General features: G+C 41.9%; 1 protein-coding gene across 2 annotated transcripts in view; it reads left to right on the top strand.

Annotated features, from left to right (window-relative positions):
• The first annotated feature begins 1,809 nt into the window (after positions 1-1,809).
• Lrrc72 (leucine rich repeat containing 72) overlaps positions 1,810-22,805 on the top strand; it is a 49,198-nt gene continuing 28,202 nt past the window's right edge. Inside the window, exons 1-3 of one of the 2 annotated variants that reach the window (XM_052738349.1) lie at positions 1,810-2,212; positions 7,627-7,700; positions 13,506-13,575. In XM_052738349.1, coding sequence (XP_052594309.1) covers positions 1,982-2,212; positions 7,627-7,700; positions 13,506-13,575 — 375 coding nt within the window. In that variant the 5' untranslated portion in view covers positions 1,810-1,981. The remainder of the gene's footprint in view (positions 2,213-7,626; positions 7,701-13,505; positions 13,576-22,805) is intronic. The other variant, XM_052738348.1, reaches the window with a different exon arrangement.

The raw sequence follows: 22,805 nt of genomic DNA, 5'->3' as shown, positions 1-22,805 counted from the left end.
AATGATTTGAGTTTCTGTATAAAGTTTTGTAGCTCTTCCAGACAACATAGAACTGTTCCTGAACAAGAATCACTTCCTTTTCCTGCACAGGCAGGCCTTTGGGAATCATATGTGAACACTGAGAAGGAAGACAGTATGATAGAGAGAAGTGGGGTGGCTGCTTTGCTGAGAGAATCTGATGAGAACATGTGGACAGTGTCCTCCAGAGCCCTGGTGGCAAAGATGGGCTAAGACTGTGGAGGGAGACTGATGCTGCCCATGGCAGCTCAGAACCAACTACTACCCTGACACCTCAAAAACTGCAAGCAGGTCAAAAACCCTCAGGAGATCATCGAGCAGGCAACACCATGAGCACAAAGCTTCCTAATCAGAGCACATCATAAACAGGAAAAGGATGTAAAATGTGATTGAGATTCATGTTATTCATCATTATCTAAGTCTGCTGAGTAGAAAGTGGGTGTTGATCATTTTTATCCAATAAGTATTTTTTACTCACTTAAACAAAGAACATGTAAATTGATCATTGGAATTATTTAACAAAACACTAGAGAATTTTTAAGCCATGTGGATTTAATAATAGTCCATCACACGAATAGTTTTTTCCTCACAAACTTTTTACTGCAGAATTCTTCTTTAAATATCAGTGTCTCTAAATGTCAACCATCTCCACAATAATTTTCACTGTAAATACCATTTTTGTAGGGTAGTGTAATTAAAAAATAAAAATTTTAATGAACTTCCAACTTCTTCATTTTGTTGTTGAAGAAATGTGAGAGCCGGGGACATTAAGTGACTTGAAATTGGCCAACAACTAGTTAATGTCAGAGTTGAGGCTAAGCCCCACATGCCCCAACTTGGTGCACAGGGCCCTTTCTTCTCATCCAAACCCACACGCACTGTACGAGAGAGCTTTCAAATTGGGGTATGCACAGCGCTGCAGGCAATGGCAGAGTGCCAGGGAGGTGAAGCCACAGGATAAACACAGGCTGTTTTGCTTCAGAGTAAATATTACTCAAAGATTTGAGGAGAGTTAGGAGAGCCACTTTATTTTTATTAAAACAAGATTGATTATAAAGGAGGCTGCACATTCTAAATGAATTTTTAAGATTTCAAGCTTGTTTCCTCAAGCTATCATCCTAGCATATGGTAGTGAAAGCCTTCTGCTAACCCTGCTAGGGATGCAATAATAACAATAATAATAACAATAATAATAATATCATTTACTAGCGTGAGGACATCTGTGAGAGAGTTCTTTTGCCAGTCCCTTCATTCGCCTCCATCTCTGACATTCTGTGGTTGTTTGCATTGCGGTAGCCTCGGTGATCATGAAGTAGTAGCATTTTCAAAAGACCGCATTAGGAAGTTACAATGAGAGGCCAGAAAGATGGGTCATCAAACAAGGACACCCCAGATGAGGGAGAATCCCAACTGGTTCTGACGCAGCTAGCACACGGCTACTAGGAACTAAAATCCGGATTAGAAGAGATTTGCCAAAGGAAACGCTTATTTACTCTGTGTTGGCCCACACAGTCAGAAGGAAGTTTGGGGGAACCTCAACGCTGCCAACCTCATTCTCCATCCTAGGTCTGGGTGCATGATGAGGCCTTGGTGCTACGATGTTAGGAGCACCCAAACCTCAGTAGCTGAAATAAAAATTTTAATGCCATGCTTTCGAGTCAAAATTGATGCAAAATCATAATCCATGAGTAAAATGTCAAATTTGATATGATAATGAAGTCCTACGCTTCTCGGTTTGAGTGGGGCTGCACCGAGACTCGGAGGAGAACCGCCTCACTCCCACAGCTGCCAGCGACCTAAGGGATACCTCATTTCCGTAAATGAAGCCTGCTGGTGCTCATGTATCCACTCTGAAATTATTGCTGGGCAGCTGCTTGCTCTGGCCCTCAGACCCACTCCCGCTCTCTGGCACGCCACGGCCGGCACATTCGCTGCAGAGGGAGAGGACACCGAAGGTGTTGTGATGTACCGCGTAAACGTCATAGAAGTCAGAGTTTGGCTTCGGATCTTGCCTGATTTGCATCGGCCCTTACTTGAAGGACGGCGACGGTGGGAAGGGAACAGTGGACGATTGGTGCCCCTCACCGCCATAGTTTTCCTGATGTCCAGAGACCAGAAGTCCGCCTCGCTACTCATCTTTCCATGCTCCAACCTCCGGAAGACGTCAAAAAGTGCTCCGCTGAGCAGTCTCCAGGTAAAAGGCACCTCCCTTACCAGATCAACAGCCTGGGTGCAGGGTTGGGTCGGGGGAGGAAAGGGTCGGACACAATGCCTTGCTCTCCTGGAAGCCACTCCTGGGGTCTTGGTAAGGGGGATTTTTGCAGTACTAAACTCCACTCGGTCCCCTTAGCTAAGCCTCAAGGTTGGGGAACACTAGGGGGCCACACTAAATCCTAACTTGGGCTGTGTTGCACGGGGGTGCAGGAATTATGTTTCCTTCAGGAGATTTTAGTGCAATATTTAATCATTCGGCGATTATAAAACATTATCTTCCCGTACTAAATTCTGAGAGTGGGTAGTGGAGAAGGCTGCTGTGTGGAACCACCCCATCGCGAGTCTGTATCGGATTATTTCCATTTTTCTTGATAAAGTACCAATTAACTTGAAATCAGAAGCACACACACACACACACACACACACACACACACACACACACACACACGCACACACACACGCACACACACACACGTCAGGCTGCTGAAATTGTTCCCAAATCAACATCGTTCCTGAATAACAACAGTTCCCACTTGGTACAATACTGCAGACCTAAATTCTACCTTCTTACAATCCCCACCTGGGCTCATCCTGTGGCGATGGTTTTCCCCACCTTGTGTCCTTTCCCTCTTCTACCTTTCTCATGAACTTACACCTTGCCGTGACCTTACACGAGTCCTTTTCTTTCCTTTGGGCTGGTATGACTCACCAGGTCTGTGGACTTACCCTTAAATTACTGATGGGATCCACATTCCTTAACACTCATAGTTCTCTTCTGGGCACCTTGACCTGTATTGTGTGTTTGTTTCATCGAGGCCAAAAGCTCAGGCCTTTCTCAGCTGGCTACATGTTCCTTCCAGGCACTTTCTCCTCACCAAGCAAGCAAACGTAACACTGTCATAGCGTGGCATCATCCTGCCATTGCCTGCATCTTCCCGTTGCCCCTACTATCTGCCTTTGCCTGGATTCTCTATCCACACAGGATCTGATATAATCCATTGCTCACGCTTCTTCCCTGTCACCCAGTCATTCTTGACTTCCCAGAGGTGACCTTGCTCCATGCCTGTACCTCTCTCTGCACCCTAGGCTATCACACACTGCTGCTAGAGGCATCTTCCAGAAGCTTGTCACATCCTTTCTCCAGTTCAAAGACTCTGTAAGATGCTCGTATCATCCCAGTGTTAAGTCCAAAGTCACCTTTCCCAGCAGTTAACAAGCCCATACTCTAGGTACCAAGAGAAGGACACCAGGGGAGGAGGAGAAACAAACCTTTGGAATTTGTTTCACAGGGCACAGTGTTTAAAGGCATCAGTGTGGTTGTCATGTGAGGAAGGAGACCATCGCTAGACGTTCTTACTTGGATTTTACAATGTAGTTAGTTTGTACAAATACATGTATATGAATGTGTGGCCCTTGTGATATTCAGTTACTTTCAAGTGACAATTTACAGAAAATGTGTGACCTTCCGTTATACTTATTGAAGGCTATTAAAGCATTTGGGCACTAATTAAGTGCACAAATCTTAATTAAATTCCAAATCTAAATTTCACAGTTAACCCTCATGATATGATTCCCAAACAACTTTCTTGTTCTCCAGCTGCTTCTGCCTGCCTTTCCTCTGTACTCAAGGCTGCAGCTTCCTTGTGCTGTATCTTTGGTATCAGTCCTTTCTTCCATCAAAATCCTGGTTCTTTTCCTGGTACTCTTTAAGTCTCTTGGTCCTGCCCTGAAACCCCATCTCCCGGAGGAATAGGAACCTCTCCTTCCTCTGCCTTTGCCACAGTCTGTCTCCCCTTTCTTATAGCCCTTAACATTTGCCACGTTGTATCTAGCTAGCTGTCCCTGACTGTCTCCCACTTAAAGATTTACTCATTGACATCAGGCATCTTGCCAAATTTATCCATAGCTTTACCAAGTAAACTAAGACAGACTAGTCACAGCCCAAACTAAGCAGTCAGCAGTTTTGGTTGGTGGCTGGGAGATTGTGTTTGGATCTACTGTTTTAAAAATATTCCTTTTAAAGAATGCCTGCCATGTCTGTCCCATCATAGAAAATGACATGAAAATTCCCCAGAAGTGAGCAGAATCGCCACATCGTCTCCACATCTTTACCTCCGTGAAGTGAAAGGGCGAGCTGGCATGGTCTTTGTACACCCACAGCCCTAGTGGCTTTGCTGGCAATAGCTGAAAGGCAGATCAACCCACTTGTCTACTTACTTAAGTATGTAGACACCGCAGAATGCCACCGAGCTTTACAAAGTGAATTTCTGATACATACTACCACATAAAGATTAAAGACAGTCTGTTGACTGAAATTAACCAGCCACCCATGGCCAAGTGCTGCAGAGGTCTGCTTACACAAGGTCACATAAGCAGGAAGCAGTGCCTGCCTGCCATGGCTTGGGGGTGGGGTGGGGGAGGCACCTGTGAAGGGTGAAGGGAAGGTTCTAGAAGAAGACGGTGCTGGTGGTTATGTGAACGCAACTCCTTGAGGACATCCCTGATTCTGCAGAGCTATAAATCTGAAAATGGCAAAAGTGATAGAAGGTGGATGTCTGTTACCACAATACAAAATCATCAGGAAAGGATGTTGGAAGTCCTCTTAAATGAAGGGCCATGAAGGCCGGGCGGTGGTGGCGCTCGCCTTTAATCCCGGCACTCGGAAGGCAGAGGCAGGAGAATCTCTGTGAGTTCGAGGCCAACCTGGTGTCCAAAGCGAGTTCCAGGAAAGGCACAAAGCTACACAGAGAAATCCTGTCTCGAAAAAAACCAAAAAAAAAAAAAAAAAAAAAATGAAGGGCCATGAGCATCACCAGGGAAGTGGGGGGCGGGGCGGGAGGTGGGGGGCTGCTGCTGCCTACCACGTCTCAGTGAAACCTGAAACTTCAACTTCCCGCACACTTTTGTGGTACTTTGATATTCAAACTTTGTGCTGGAGTCATATAAAGTTACTTGATGAAAAGAAACATGCCATGATAAAAAAATTGTATAAGTGATTAGTTGTGCCAGTGATTTACAACTTAGGGTGGTATTTGCAAGTTTCCTATTCTTCTCTTGCTTTTCTAAAAATTTTTAAACCTTAAGTATTTCTTCTGTGGCTAAACTTTTGAAAATGCATAATACTTTCTGATTATCAAGTTAATACATATTTATTATAAATATTTAAACACTTGAAATGCATTGTCTTGAGCTAGGTACTATAGAATTGTCAACAGCCCCAGCTCCTCGGGAAGCTGAGCTGAATCACCAGACCCTATCTCAACACACACACACACACACACACACACACACACACACACACACACACACTTACATTTATTTTATATATAGCATACATACATTCATATATAATATATATTCTAGAAAGTAAAACGTCATGACCACATGAGGCTTTTGTTTTCAGTTTAGAGTACGTACATTGTATATGTACTTAATTTTTTAAAAGAAAACAGACATTGTGGGGACTTCAACAAATTACATCAGCAATAACTTTTTACATAAAAACGTATGTCTAGATATCCATCTCTCTTATTGGTCTCCAGAGAAACAGAGCCCCTAAAATGCGTAAGCCTACAGACAGAGATTTACTAGGAGGGATTGGCTCACCTGGGAAGGAAGGGCTGGACCTCACAGAGCTGCTGTCTGCAAGGTGGAGGTGAGACAGGGCTTGGTTCCTGCGGAGTCCAGTGGCTGACGACTGGGAGTGGATGGAGAGGAACGTAGGTGTCCAGCTCCACCAGTGAAAACAAATGTGCTCAGCTCCGCCTCTCTGTTCTGTCCTCAACGCTCAGTAGACTGGACGACGAGCACATCACTGAGAGTCAGCTTTGTCCGACTGCCAGTTCAAATGCCATTCTCTTCTGGAGACACACTCACCAACTCTCACAGATAATGCTGTACCAACTCCCTGGGCATCTCTTAATCCAGTCAAATTACCATGCAAAATTGACCATCATACCCTTCTCTATATGTTTAAACTACTGTACAACTATTCTCCTATGAGGCCATGGCCATGCCTTAATCTATATTCTAATTATTGGGAATATTTCGTAGCCACAGAGAAGTACGTTGAGATTAACAATAATACATTTCACTGTGCGAACTAACGGTTTCTGAGTAACAATGGCTAGGTGAAGTTAAAAGCATGACTTTATAACTTTAGAATTATAAATTTTAAATATTAGAACTTTAACAGAATAAAAATTTCATTCTACTTTGGCCTTAAGTCACTTTGCGGTGTTGAGATTGACTGTGCATACTGCAGGCTGAGAAGTTAGATGTTTAAGCCTAAATACCCAGGTGAGAGCACCTAACCCTGACTCAATGAGTTTTTCCAAGATTTGGTGTGTGTAAGTGTAAACTACAAACCAGCTATTGGAAGACCTGAGCCCAAGCCTGTAAATTCTCCAAGGCTTCTAGCTTCAGTTTGTTTGAGAGAGAATCGAGGGAAGGGAGGAACTGTAAGTTTTCAGTCACCCTCCTTCACTAGGATATTTACCTTTCTTGGGTCTTTGAGAATTTGTTCATCCCACTCGCTCTAACTTCTTAAAGTGCCCCGTTACATAGTAAATCCACTCTCAAAACCTTGTAAATCACTTCCTGACACTACTTTGGCTGGTTGTTTTGATTCTGATAGGTAGGATGTTTGTGGACCCAGAAGTGCACCAGTGACCCCCCCCCACTTTGGTTTTGTCTTGTTAACTCTACTCTTGGGCTAGTTTTTCCATATTGCTCTCAGTCAGGAAGCCTACCAGTGTTCATTTAGTGATTATTAAAAAAAATGCAAAGGGCATTATAGCTTCCACTGGATCTGTACTTTTAAAATTAAAGCCTGTGTCAATAAAATGGAAAACGTATTAATTTACTCAGAGAAAAATGGAATTTATTCATTTGTTTGATGCTTGTTGAGAACTTATTGGTCCTGAATATATTGAAGTGGGCCATTAGAAAAAAGCCCCTAAAAATATACATTGTATTTTACTCCTTCTACCTCCACCCTGGCTCTAGGTATTTTCTATAAAGACAGAACCCTGTCAAACACTAATTCTTCATTTATGAAGGAACATTTAAAAATAATTGCTAAAGAACCAAAATACTATACCTTGAAGAGAACTAACAACTTAATCATGGTGCGTATACACACTTATGTATTTTTTTTCCTTCTGGTTAAAAGTTATTTACACATCTGTGCCTAGGGTTAAAAATAATGAGATTCAACCACAAAGATGAGTAAATAATATATAATTGTAGTGTTGGAATTTATCAGTTTAGAGTGGTGGCCTCCATATTTGCCTTTCTTTTGATCTCCTCATAGACATATTGTTATTGACTGCAAATGTCTCAGTATTTTTGCTCATTGGAATGTGGTTTGACAGATTAATTATATGTTATCAGGTAGTTGAAGATCAGCTAAAGATATGTGGCCACAAGAGGGATGCTGATGTCTTCGAGCTGTTCCTCTCTAAAAAGTAAGTGTGCTTTTTGGAAAAACACAGCGGAATATCATCTTACAATCCTTTATAAAGGCAAATGGTTTTTGTTTTTCATTACCCCTTCTTCAAGGACTGGGTAGGTGACCACAGTCTAATTACCACTTATGAGAGTCTACTGCTTATGCTGGAGAGGCAAGACATTGAAAAGGAAAAAAAAAAAACTGGTATCATTGAGCCAGGCTAACTTGATGATCTTGGGGTGTTAAGTAGCTTTCCTGCTAGGATTATTACATTTAAAAACAAATAGGATATCAGTTAAATATTAATTTTAGAAAGACAGTGAATATGACTTTTAGTATCATTATGTCCCAGACAATATTCATTACTTCTCAAAAACTACAAATTATTAACTTGATACATTTTTATTTCATTAAGCAATTCTACTCTTGTATAATAATACAATCTTATAACAGGATGGCTGTGACATGTAGGAGAGTTAGAAACTAAAGAGAGACCTGGTACATAGTAGACTCTCAGTTATCATTAGAATATTATTACTATTGTTATGAATGGCCCATTCTCTTATTATAAAAACCACTATTGTACTATAACCCCTAAAACCACTTACACTAATTTTGTTAGAAAATAGAAAAAACTCTTCCTTTACATCAAAGAGGTGTTCTATAGAACACCATAATCCCAGTGTCTGCAACATACCCCAGGTAGAAGAGGGAGAGGAAGTGATGTGCATGGTTGGACTCTGACCACTGTATTTCCACTGGCCAATAAGTGACATTGCTTGGCCACTGTTTGCATTTTAATAGCAATAACATTGCTTTGACTCACATGCATCCCCCAAAACCCATACATTAGAAACCAAACCCCTAATGCAGCAGTGTTGAGAAGCATTGAGAGTTGATTGGGCCGTGAGAGCTCCGCATTTCACTCGTGGATGAATGGTATTGTGACCAAAGCAGGCTCATTGTTTCAGGAGTGAATTCCTGATGGAAGTGAGTTTGCTCCCTGCTCACACATGTCTTCACCAAGTCATAATGCAGCAAGAAGGCCACTCCAACAAGGGATGCTGCCCATCGTAAGCCTGGGTAGATGAAAAGGATATCGCTAAAACACTAGAAAAATTAGAAGTATCAACCCTTGACGGTGAGTGATTAGTGGTTTTCTTAAATGAAAGACAACAGAGCAGGGGCAAAAAACTATTTCATAGTCTACGTGCATAAACCAGGTGAGCTGGGCACTTCACTTAAGTCCCAGTTGCCTTTGGAATGACAGTGCCTTATCAATGTCTCTTGGTAACTTGTCAGCACAAGTCACAGCATCATTAGTAGTAGATTTACATCTCATGGTCTTGATTGGCCTCACCTTAAAATATAGTAACTTATTATTGATGTAGGACAGGCTTGTGTGCAGAAAAACACACCCAGCTTGAAAGTACTTTTAAAAAAATGAATCATTGTTGCATTATGTAATAGTCAGATTTTCCACATTGATATTATTACTATAAGAAATCTGATAAGGATGGCTAGACTCATTGATACTGTACTAATGGATTAAAATTTATGGGAAGTTCCCAAAGTGGGGCTCCAGATCTTTATGCTTCTCAGTAGGGGTTGTTTTTGTCACGTCATAGGGAGGGTTGAGTTAGCAGCTTACCATCCCTGCCTTTGCAATAGTCAGGCTGCCCCATGTTCTAGGGCCTCCTTCCTGGAAAAAGCTGCCAACCATGAAGAGAGATGAATGGGACTGTGCACTCCCCATTGAAGGTTGCTTCAGAGAAAGCTGGTATTTGTTGTTGTATCAGCGAAACTGTGTGTGGGAGGGTCCATAAATCCAAAGACGATGGAGAAGAAAAATAAAAGAGAGAAAGAAGAGAGCAGATGCTCTTTGTAGAAAAAAAAAAGTTAATGGATGTAAGACGAATTAGTGCATGAGAAAAAAAAATGTTTTTTTGTAGCTAGAGTTTTCCTGCCTGGCCCACAGTCAGGACAAATCTTTGTCACCCGCCAGTCCCACAGCCACTCAGACCCGACCAAGTAAACACAGAGACTTATATTGCTTACAAATTGTATGGCCATGGCAGGCTTCTTGCTAACTGTTCTTACAGCTTAAATTAATCCATTTCCATTAATCTTTACCTTGCCACATGGCTCGTGGCTTACCGGCATCTTCACATGCTGTTTGTCATCGTGGTGGCTGGCAGTGTCTCTCTGACTCAGCCTTCCACTTCCCAGCTTTATTCTCCTCCTTGTCCTGCCTATACTTCCTGCCTAGCCAATGACCAATCAGTGTTTTATTTATTGACCAATCAGAGCAACACATTTGCCATACAGAACATCCCACAGCACTTCCCCCCCACCTTTTTTTTTCAAAAAGGAAGGCTTTAACCTTAACAAAGTAAAATTACATATAATTTGGGAATTTGGGCATAGCTTCTCTTACTCCTTCCTGCTGGAGGGGGGCGCTGTATCTTACGGGGACACAAAGAAAATTTTAGGATCATGGAGTAGTCCGTGAGGCTGTATCGTCTGAGCCAGTTGACTTGAAACCATTCTGGATGTTGGATCATCTGGGCCATGGTATCATCGGAGACCTTTCAGGGGGTCTTGGCTGGTCAAACCTGATGTATCTTAATTTGGAACAAATCCATAGCCTTTGGCTTTCTGTGGGAACAAAAGCAGAGTCTCCTTTCCAAAGTAACATATCCTTACATCCAAATTTTGAAGTCAAGATATCTTTAAAATATACATATTGGTTTAACTCAACTTCCTTTACAATCAAATATCTCTCTGAAGTTAAGAATCCCAAAGACAACACAATCCAGATTCTCTGTGTAATATTCATCTTTATGTGGCTTATTTTTTATATTAATTTTACTATCTCTTTAAAGACTTTATTTTTTAAAACTATGTATTTGTTTATATAACTATATATCACCTTTTTTGTCTCTTTCAATCCCACATCAGGTGGGGTCACCAATTAAAGGCAATGTTGTTGTGGGAAGTAAGATTTTCATGTGGAGTTGGGCTCCACATGTTATGTTTTTAGTATAAAATCTGCACTTCTACAATAGACACCTGGCAGACCTTATATAACAAATAGCAACTTAATTTTACCAGAAGTGGGACGAGCTGACATCATTTACCTTCTGGTGTGACACATCATTTCCACTAGTGTCATCAAAAGGTGGTGGTACATCTGGAATATAACTGTTAGGAAACGATAAGATAAATAAAAAATGTGGGGCACTCTGCCGGTCAGTTGTCTAGGACTTTTCAAAATGTAGATATGCTAATGGGGAAGACTTTAGCAAACGTAAACTTAAAATGACTGGAGTTATAGCAACTGAATATAATACATAAATATGATGAGATAAGACATAAACAAGCTGTGAAAGTAGTATATAAATGTAGGGGAGTAGGAGGTGTGAATAGCTTATTTGATGGTTTACTTTGCTGAATTAAATGTAATCTCCTTAGGTGTGATAGTGGTATTATGATTTGCAGAAAAAAAAAAACATTTTAATTTGGAAGCTATGGATAATGAGCTATTTAGGAAAGTGAGCCCTACAATAATAAGTCTTATTTTCTAATGATTGCAGGAAAATTTTACACACACACACACACACACACACACACACACACACACGGTAGAGTAAGGAAAACGTAGTGATATATTTTTTAAAGTTTGTGGGCTAAGGAGATGGCTTAGCAGTTAAGAGTGCATACTATTCTTGCAGAGGGCCTGAATTTAGTTTTCAGTTTTCAGGCAGCTCACAACAAATAAAATAAGTCTTGATGCACTACAGAAACCGAGCCCAGAAAACCCTGAGCTGAAACTCCCTAAGTACAGAAGTACCAGAAGTCACCATGCATGACTCCAAAGGAGGGAGGCAACCTACAGTCCTACCCAGCTATGATGCCTATGAACCACTCAACAGCTGGCGTTGAATGATAACCCTAAGGGTACAGTAGGGGCATGTTTGCCTTGATGGTAACCACAGTTCTCTAATTGAAATTAAAATGGGAAATCACGCCTGGTACTGGAAACCTAACTAACTACTCAGGGCTAATGAAGTCATGATTATTGGAGGAGAATTTGCAACCTCTAATTTACTAAACCAGCAGAATCCCTAACAACAATCTATAAATATTTGTCCTTAGACACACAGATAAGTGGAGTCCTCACCTCTTATCCAGGAAACTTCTCTTAGCAACTGATAGAGACCACTACAGAAAAATACAATCAATTAAAATTCAGCATTGTGGAGCCCGATCCCACTGGATATATGTACAAAACATTCCCACATCTCGCCAGACGGTGGTGGCACATGCCTTTAATCCCAGCACTCGGGAGGCAGAGCCAGGCGGATCTCTGTGAGTTTGAGGCCAGCCTGGGCTACCAAGTGAGTTCCAGGAAAAGGCGCAAAGCTACACAGAGAAACCCTGTCTCAAAAAAAAACCAAAAAAAAAAAAAAAAAAAAAACATTCCCACATCTAAGGCTCGGGGAATATTATGGAAGGGGTTGGAGGATTGTAATAGTCAGAGAATCCAGAAGTTTGCTGTGAAATTGTGTCCCTTAGTATCATATATATATGCAATGGCAGGTACTGAAAAAGAGGCTATGAATTTGAAAGAGGGCAGGGGGAGCTTGAAGGTACAAAGGGATGGGAGAAATGTCATTGTAATTTCAAAATAAAATAGTCTTAAAAATAACTATGAAAATCTGTAATTGTCTATTGTACCCCCCTTTTCTTAGACTGAAATATTCCTATATAAAAAGCAACGAGGAAGGTTTGCTTTTTTTAGAAATATTTACATGCTTTATCAGGCACCATGGTTCACCTCTGAAATCTCACCTATTCAGAAGGCTGAGGCAGGAGGATTGCAGGTTTAAGTCTAGCCTGGTGTACTCAGGAAGACTTTGTCTCATAAAAATCAGGAAAAAAATAGTTCCTTGGAGTTTCATGACAAAAAATAAGTGTGAGCAGCTGGCAGTTGCGCACCCCTGTCATCCCAGCACTTGGAAGGTCAAGGGAAGGGGACTGAGAGTTTGAGTCTCACTTGGGCTACATACACATACCGTGACTCAAAACAGGTTTTAAAGTTTGAAAATGTTGTGAGAGACGTTGCCATGAATAAATTAGTATATGTAATACAGTAGTATTTTAATACTCCTACTGTTTATGTAAGTGCTCTGCATACTATGTATTGTACAAGGTTAGGAAGAGGAAAGCCGCATGCATGCTTAAGTGCTTGGTATCTACAATTTCCACTCTAAGAACTCAAAGGAGATCTGAAAACTCCAAAGGGCCACCTTTCCTCAGAGATGATACCCCTGTGGATAACTTGTCTGCTAGGTCCACATCTGTGGTGTGAGCACATCAGATGATGGCCAAGGCTACCTGGATGGTCAAGAGTCCCAACAGTTCAAGAAGGGTGGGTAATAGTGACCAGGAGATCACTGAGCAACAAAGCTCCCTCCTCAGCACCTGTCTCCAGGTGTCCTACCATGCTCATATCCTAGATCACGTCTGGCCACAACAGGATGAATGTCCAGTGTCCACCTCATTTTTTCTCCCTTCCCAATCCTCAGTGCAATGTTTTGAAATGAGCTGTAATAATGAGATATAAATTTCAGCTAATGAACTTTATTGGCAACACAAGCTTAATCCAAATGATGGAATTTTTGAAATTAGAAGGTGCCAATGATTCTGAAAGGATAGAGAGGCCTTGCCAGTTCCTCCCAAGCCATACGTGCGGTATGGCCAGCCTTACCTGTAAGCAAATGAATTTTGCTAATATTCATGTTTTTTTTCTTTCCAGGGACCTGACTGAGGTTATTGATCTTTGTAGATTTAAAAATTTAAAATATTTATGGCTCCATCATAATAAGGTAATGTTATGTTTTAAGTTATTTAAATGTCTTAATTTCATGCTTTAATGGAGCTAATATTTAGAATATTAAGTATTATTTACAAGCAAACATATATATATATATATGTATATATGGTACAGAGATATCAGGGACCTATCAGACATATGTACATCTGGTATATTGAATAAAACAATGTGTGAGATTCTATCAGACCACAGTTTTATTTCTGCCTCCCAAGTTTTGTGAAAGAAAGCTTGGAGAGTCACGTCACTCCTTTCCTGGTAATTTAAAATGTTACAGTCCATTTGGTCAATGTTGTAGACCAACTTTATCAATGACAATATTATTCACATATTGCTCTTCCTTTACAAATGAAATACAGACAGGCAGGCACGTGCCCATGCACACACACATGCATGTGTACGTGCATGCATGCGCATAGGCACAGAAACACACACATATACCCTGCCTTGATGAGAAGAAATTTATGTCTCATTGTTGACGAATTTATTGTAATCTCATTTTAAAACATTTTACCGGGAGTTGGCATGACCATAGGTGGCCATCTGTTTTCTTTGTTAACTATGGAGATAGAGATGGCCATTTTCTTTCCTCCTCACCTCTACTCCAGTCTTCTCCAGGTTCGGTATGGTGGCAAGTGTCTTTACCCGTATCTCCAGCTAGGTTTGGTGTGCACTGGGGTGTTGTGGAGGTTAAGGAAAGGCAAGGGAGAAACAGTTCTTTGTTTTGTATCCACTAGTGCTATTAGGTTTTCCAGGTTGGCTCTTGACCCTGTGGATCATCCAGAAGCTTCCCTGTTAGGTCTCTTGTGACATTTTCCATTCATCATGACCCTCAACGTCTCCTGTGTTTAGGCCTGGTGGCCAGCCTGTGGTGCTAATAATAAGGGTGATGGGAGGAGGTGAGGCCCAGTGGGTTTCATCGTACTGTTGAGGGGCTTTAGGAACAGTGGCCTCTTCCTCTCCTTTCCGGCTATCATGCCGCACGCTCCTTCTGCAGTGTTTCATCTTGCTATTAGCCTAAATCCAGCTAGACTAAAAGCAGAATGAAAACTCTGAAACTCTGAGCTGAAATAAATTCTTGCTCTTTTCAAGTTGATTTTCTCAAGTATTTGGACATGGCAAGGGAAAGCTAACTACCCTCCAGTAATAATTCTCTCCACTTGCTGTTCCTGACCACACCTTATCCAAACTCTACTCTCGTCTTTAGCTCTGTAGTTGTTTCTTTTACTTACAGAGGCTTTCTTACTTCATGTAATCCTATTTGTAAGTTCTTGCTAATAATTCTGGAGCTATCGGAGTCCTATTCAGGAAATCATTGCATACGCCTCTATCTTAAAATACATTCTGCATGTTTTCCTCTCACCACCTCAAGGTTTTGTGGTTTACACTGAGAACCTTGACCAGACCCACTTTTCACATGTGCTCTCATACTCAGCTCCCCAGATGCAGATGCCTTTGTCTTTTAGTCAGAGGAAAAGGGTGTCACTAGGCCCAACTGTTAGTGAAATGAAGTTAGCTTCATCAGGAAGCATCAGACACCAAACCCCTGTGTCTCCAACTTTAGGGAACAGTTCTCCAGGTCAGAAAGATGGTCTACAAAGCTTCCATTAGAGGCTGTGCTTTAGAAGTAAGTGCTCCCCTCATAGTAATGGCCTCAGTGTGGGGCTCCCAGCTCCTTCCAAGCAAAAGAGCAGAATCAGCTAACACTCAGACCCAAACAGTAATTACAGTTAACTAGTCAGAAGATGCCTTTCAGCTTTTCGTGTGGCTTTCCAACAGCCTGCCTTTCGTTCACTATACACTGATAACTCAATCTTAGTGGTTTTAATTTAGATTTCCAAACACCAGCAGTCACAAGGATGGTAATCTTTTCCCAACAGTGGGCTTCCTTTGTGCAGAAGTCTATATTCACAGCACTGAATCTTTAAACAGCTATGTTTATGAAAACATTTCAGTATGTCAACTGGGTGGAAATGGAAAATAAAATTGCTTTCGGTATTAACTGTAAGCATCAGACTGTCTCTTAATCTTGAAGTAATTTCTAGGAAGAAAAAAAAAATACCTTCAAGGCTCAGGCAACTAACAACTGAAATGGAAAGAACACGCACCACTTAAGGGTATTAAAATTCAAAACTCTTCTAAACACCCTGCCAGAAATTATCCTGGGTCATAGCACATGACCTCTGATTAAAACAAGATGGAAATCATCAGGCTTGGCAACAGTGACTCATCTTTGTTTGCAGTGTGGCTCCTTGCGGTGGTCACCTTTGAAAGGCAGACATGTACAAATGTTGCCCTGTGTCTAAGGGGAGGGACATGGTTAGGGACTTTGTGGTGCTTCTCGGCTTTCTGTGAGTGGGTAGTATCTGACCTCCAGCCACCCACTGATTTTCATACAGTTAACCTACAGCGGCCTAACGCAGAAAGGAAGGGGTTGTGTGCCTATCAACACTTTCTTTTTAAGAGGGTGGGGCAGGGTGGGATGCAGGGAGATACTGAGTTCTTTTCTTGTGTTTTTGTTATGTGCAATGAACTGTGTTCTTTTTAAAATCATCACTTGCTTTTTCTCGAAGGAACACATTAATGTAGTGTGTGTAACGTGCAAAGGTGAACCCTCCTGACACAGTTTAAGTGCTCCTGGGACTGGTGAATGAGCTGGGTTAGCATGAATTTTTCTACTGACAGATGGTTGACTGGGTAACCATGATGAAGAAATCTGGGAGATGTCCCTCAGATTTCTTTGTGCAATAAGTTTGGGTATATGCAGTTACTCATTTGGAAACACCTTACCTTTTTCCAGAAAATAATTACAAGAAACCACCCATACTAGAATATAAGAGCTACTAATAAACAAAATGAACTGTACAAGTCCCACATAGTTTGTGTGCTTATGATGTGTGTCTTATCAGGGCAACATTAACTCTAATACATTTGTCAACTTTGTTGACTTATAGTTTGCCAAATGTTTAAAACATAAAAAAATAAAACACAAACAATAAACATAAAGCTCACTGCATGGCTATGAAATCCATGGATATGAATGGTGTGTACCTAGCTTTTACTTTTTAAAGAGTTTATTTTACGTATTTGAGTCTGTGTGCCACATTCATGCAGTGCCTGCAGAGGCCAGAAGAGGGCATCAGATACTCTGGAACTGAAGTTCAGAGGCTATGAGCCTCCATACGGAGCTAGGAATCCAATCCATGATCTCAGGAAGAGCAGCTTATTAAGTAAAATAAGCTAGGTTCAGAAAGACAAATACTACATGTTTTCACTCATGTATACATTGTGAGTGGTTTGTGTGTGTGCGTGTGTGTGTGTGTGTGTGTGTGTGTGTGTATGTGTGTGTGTGTAGTGGATGTTTCTAGATCACAAAGCTAGAAAGGAAATCATGAGAAGGAAGGAAGAGATGTTAAGGGAACTGGAGAACAGAAAGTAAAGGAATCCACGTCATAAAGCAGAGAGGGGAACAAAACCACCGGAGAGAGGCAGGGGCCAGCTGCAGAGGGAGAGCGGGGAAGGGAAGGCAGTGAGGCAGAGGACGTGTTAGAAAGAAGTCTAAGTCTTTGTCAGGGTCTCTATTGCTGTGATGAACACCACGACCAAAGCAACTTGGGGAGGAAAGAGTTTGTTCAGCTTACACTTTCACATCACAGCTTATCATCAGAGGAAGTCAAGACAGGAACTCAAACTCATTACAGCAGGACCTTATGGAGGCGTTTTCTCAGTTGAGGTTCCCTCCTTTCAGATAACTCTAGCTTGTGTAAAGTTGACATAAAACTAGCCAACACAGTATGATAATACATATGTGTGAAGACTCACCATGGTTGTTTAGCCACTGGTCTGGAAGTTTCCCAGGGTTTCTCAGCCATGATGCTACTGACTTTCTGAGCTGTGTAACTCTTGATGATGAGAGGTGGCCATCTTAAGTCATTAAGCAGCATCCATGGCCTCTGCCCATTGGTTTCTAGGATATTCCCTGCCAGGTATTAAAACACAAACTGCTTCCACATCCTCAGTTACTCCTTGGAGGCAGGGAAGGAATTGCCTCCCTCACGAAGAATCACTCAATCTGACAAAAAAACAAACAAACAAGCAATGGCCTGTGAAACCTAAACGCAAACCAGCCATGCCTCTGCTCAAATCCAGATGGCTGCTTGTCACTTTGAGCTAAGCTCTCAAGGGCACAGCAAAGGAACTGCGGAGGGAGGCCCTGGCTATGGCTCAGCCCTGGAACTCTGGTCCAGCCCTTCCAGCCACCATCCTGTCTCTCATTTAGCCCTGGTTCATCACAAGCGCTGCTCTGACACAAACTAGCGTACTCTCTGTCTCCTTCACAGAGCCTTTGCAAGCATCCCTCCTTGGAAGCCAACTCTCCCAAGAGTACACCTCCTTCTCCATCTCCAGGCCTTTCCCACAACATTTATCCACTTACTCCATAAGGTGCAATTTACTTATTGTCTGTGTGTTTATTTAGTCAGTCTTCCTCTACCACTACAACAGAGCCAGGACTTTTGTCCGTTGCCCCTCACTGCCTTGTCAATGGACTTCAGCAGCCTGGCACTGCCTGTTAATGGCAGGGTGAGAAAATTAAAACCCTAGAATTTTCTCATAAATGCAAAATTCCAATTTGTCAGTGAATCACAAATGACATATCATGGTCATCAATTATAAACTTGAGGAAAGTAAGTTAGGGATATTTTCCTTGACATTTTCCTTTGGTTAACTTGATGTCTTAGTTCCTATTTATCACACATCGCATTAGGAAGTTTTCTTTCCATAGTCACCAATTCAAGTGATAAAAAGGACAGACACATTATCCTCCTGATCGCAGCAGAAAAAGCACTTATTGAAAAGACACTGGGTGGACATTACGAGGTTTAAAAATAAACTTCAGACAATTCTCAGGATCGAATGCTCCTGTGGTGAAAACTAAAAACCAGATTGCAGAATGAGTTTCCACAAACGGAGCAGCACAAGCCCATGCTGCTTGTACTGTTGATGTCAGCAGCACCAGCGCTGTGCAAGGACTCGGTCAACACCACCACCCTGCTCACTACTGTCAACACGCCCCCCTGCTCACTACTGTGGACACCACCACCCCCCGCTCACTGCTGTGGACACCGCCACCCTGCTCACTACTGTGGACACCGCCCCCCTGCTCACTACTGTGGACACCGCCCCCCTGCTTACTACTGTGGACACCACCCCCCTGCTCACTACTGTGGACACCACCCTACCCCCACCCCCACCCCCCCCCGCCCCCGGCTCACTGCTGTGGACAACACTGTCTCATCTCTGCTGCCGTAAGAATTAATTCACTATTTCATCTTGCAGTTTATTGATTGAAGCCCAGGGTGAAGACACTGTAATGGTTTGGTCTGGATCCTGTCTGCGCCTACCCGCAGGAAGTCTGGGAAATCGAGTATCTTGTCTGATGGAAAGTAGACTCTCATTTCTACAAAGAATCACTTGATAAGGAAGTCTTGGAATTACATAGAAGAGGTTCAAATTCTGAGAAATTATCTCTTTAATTTTATTAGATTAAAAAAATTAAAGGAACAGAAATAAAAGAAATAACGATTCCTGACAGAATGTCCTGGAAAGAGCAGCTACTTAGTGACTGGACGTTGACGTGAAGGCTGGGGAGGGCTCTATCCTGTCACTGTGGATCAGATCACACAAGCTCTTCAGAGCCTGCTCATGCACAGGCCTGTGTTCTTGACTGCTTCCAAGTTCATGACGATAATGAAATGCTGTGGGACAGATGAAGCTCTGATGGGAAACATTTGTACATGCAGTCACAGAATAAATACTAAGAGTCAGCCTTCTTCCCTGTCAAACATATTTTTATTTTAATCCACTATGTACTCATACAATAAAAGTTTACAGAATTAGGTAGTTTGGCAAATTAGCACCAGGACCAGTGGCTTGCCCCATCTGCTGTCCTCGGACGCACACCATTCAGTTCTTCTCAGTGATACTTCACTACTCCCAGCCTTTCTGCAAAACCCCGGGCCGTAGGTCTTGCTGTTTCTCCTTCTTTCTCTTTTGCACAACAGCCATTTTGTTCCCGCTGAGGAACATGAGGGTTTAGCTCCTACTTTTTCTTGTCCCACTTACACCACACACATACATACTTTCCACTTCCTGGTCTCCTGATGTGGTTGTAGTGTAATTTCAGTTAAATCAATATTCACTCATTACATTGTTAAGACAAAGTATGCTTTTCAGAGCTAAACCATGTATTATACTCCAGTTTTCCTTTATTGTGCTCTGATTCCCTGGAGTTCTTATTTGTTTGATTTTTCTCCCTCAAGGGCTGAATTGTGTCTCCCTATATTCATATGTAGCAGCCCTGATCCCTGATCCCGTGTGACTGTACTGGAGATAGGGCATTTAGAAGTAATTAAGTTAAATGGGGTATTAAGGGTGGGCCCTAATCCAATATGGCTGGCAGTTTTATAAAAGAGAAGATTAAGACTCACAAAGAGATGCTATTCATATGCACAGGGGGGAGCTCATGTGGGGACAGGGAGAAGATGGCTTCTACAAGCTAGGAGAGGCCCCAGAACTCTGCCTACTCCCACCAACACCTCAGCCTCAGACTGCGCCCCTACAACTGTGAGAATTTTCTATTTCAGTCAACCGTTCCATGATCTGCTCTAGCAAACTAATGTACTTTTAAAACACTGTTACTACTTACTCAATCCAAACTCCTGTCAACTGAACAAACCTGAGTGCATCAGCTCCTTCCTTTGTCTTAAGCTTGCCCAGGCCCTTTGCAAGTGCTCCAGCTGCTTGACCTGTGCTTTACCTGTCTGTAAGCAGCTTCCGTCACCTTCACCGCCATCCTAGGGAAACCCTACGACCTCCTCCTGTCTCCTGTAGTGCATGGCTTTTCCTCCACTAGAGTCCTGGGGAAGGGCTGCAGATCAGACATGTTTTCTTACTGTGAATACCTGTGAATGTGTGTGTTCAACCCTCATATTTGAACCAAAAGTTTGGCTTATTTCACCAGTAGAATTTTGTGTTGGTGATAAGTTATTCTGACATTTCACAATATGTGTTAATAAGTTTGGTGGTTAGTTTTAATGTTCAATTTGACATAATCTAGACTCAGTCTCGGCCTGTGGGTATGTCTGTGGGGGGTTGTATTGATTGTGTTGTTATGGGAAGACCCAGCCCACCATAGTCAGCACCAATCCCTGGGTTTGGGTCCTGAATTGTACACAGGTGGAGAAAGTGAGTAGAATATTAAGAATGCATGCATGAATTTCTCTCTGCTCTTTACCGTGGAGGTAATGCAACTCGTTGTTTTAATTTCTTAGCACCTTCCCTTCCCTGCCATGGTGGGTCAAAACAAACCCTTTCTCCCTTAAGTTGTTATTTACAAGGTTGCTTTATCACAGCGGCAGAAACAAAGCCATGGTGGTATGAATCATTTTTATCTGCTGTATTGAATTTGAGGATATCTCAATCCAAAAACCTCCTGTCTTGATTTGGAAAAGTTTTCATAAGTATTTTCATTTCTTTCTCCTCTACGTACATTGTTCTCTTTCTGGAACATACACATATACACAGAAACACACACACATGCACATGTAAGCAGACACGTACAGACACATAAACATGTGCACACAGACACATATGCCCACGTCGAACTGCTGAACTTTGATCAGCACTCTTGCAATCTCCTCTTACATTCTGAATTTTATTCTTCACACTTTGCTTTTCTTCCTACAACCCTTCCGTTATTCATTAAGTAGTGCTATTTACCATGTGAGGAAAGCCACGAGGTACAACCAAACCCACTATACGAGTTTATGAAGGGGAGGGAACAGAAGGGATGTGATAGGCCTGTGGGGATGATCGTGCAGGAAGAAGGGGCAGAGGGATGAGTGGGACCTGCTATTATAGATTCCTCTCCCGGCACATGCGCATATGACCTTACCTAGCTGCACCACCCATGAGCATAGATTATGACTACATAGGACGTAAGGCCCTGGGATGACTAAGCATCTTGCTAGTGCATGCATGGTCATGGGGAAGTGGCTAGGAATTCCAACACCTTCATCTTGCTTTCCCAGGCTCCCATCATGTTCTTAAAGGCTGCTTTCAAATTTTTCATTTTCAAGTGCTCTTTTAATCTAAATGTTTATTTTCTTGTTCATATTTTTATTTTTTTAAAAAACAGGGTCTTGCCAGGTGGTGGTGCATGCCTTTAATCCCAGCACTCGGAAGGCAGAGCTGGGTGGATCTCTGTGAATTCGAGGCCAGCCTGGTCTACAGAGAGAGATCCAGGACAGACACCAAAACTACACAGAAACCCTGTTTCAAAAACAAACAAACAAACAAACAAACAAACAAAAATAAAAACAGGGTCTCACATAACAATTGACCACCATTACATACCCAATTGTATATGGCACTGACCTCAAACTTCATGTTTTGCACATGTAAGGCAAATGTTCTACTCACTGAAGTTCATTTCCAGCCCCTAAATGTTTATTTTATATATACCTTTTTATATGTAATCCAGTAAAATTATATATCTGTGTATGTTTTATGTAAAAGATGCATCTTCTATATTACCCTCATATGATTAGATTCACTTTAGTTTGATGTGTTTATGTGTATGTGTATGCACACATGTGTGCCGTGCTGGTTGAGGCCAGCAGAGATGAACTTACAGGCAGTTGGGAGCTGTCAGATACGGGTACCCGAACCAAACTCTAGTCTTCTGTAAGGGCAGTAAGTGATCTTAACTGAGCCATCTCTCCAGCCCATATTTTCAACATTTTTATGAAAGTATAACTGATACGCAAATAACTGCATGCATTAAAAATGTGCAACTCAATAACTTTGAACAAATACATGCATCCATGAAACCATTGCTGGAACCAAAATATGCCTCCCTTGAGATTCCAGGAACCCTGTGGGTTGTGTTTGCTTGTTTGGGGGAAAAGAACAGATAACATGAGATTTACCTCCTAGGCAAATATTTAAATGTACTACAGGTACTATATCTCATAGCAGGGTTCTAGAACTTATGCAGACCCGTCAGCGACTTTCCTGTTTCCTTTCCTCTGGGCCACAATCATTGATCTCCACTTTCTGCTTCTAGGAGCTTTAGAAACTTTAGAAACTTCATGAGTAAAATTTTACTGTCTCCGTCCCTTCAGGATTGTCTTCTTTCACTTAGCATGGTGTCTTCCAAGTACT

The sequence above is a fragment of the Peromyscus californicus genome, unplaced genomic scaffold (assembly GCF_007827085.1).
Source record: "Peromyscus californicus insignis strain IS unplaced genomic scaffold, ASM782708v3 Scaffold_15__1_contigs__length_86483966, whole genome shotgun sequence".
NCBI lineage: Eukaryota > Metazoa > Chordata > Mammalia > Rodentia > Cricetidae > Peromyscus > Peromyscus californicus.
Note: the sequence above shows the minus strand (reverse complement) of the source record. Positions and strands in the feature narration are given on the sequence as shown.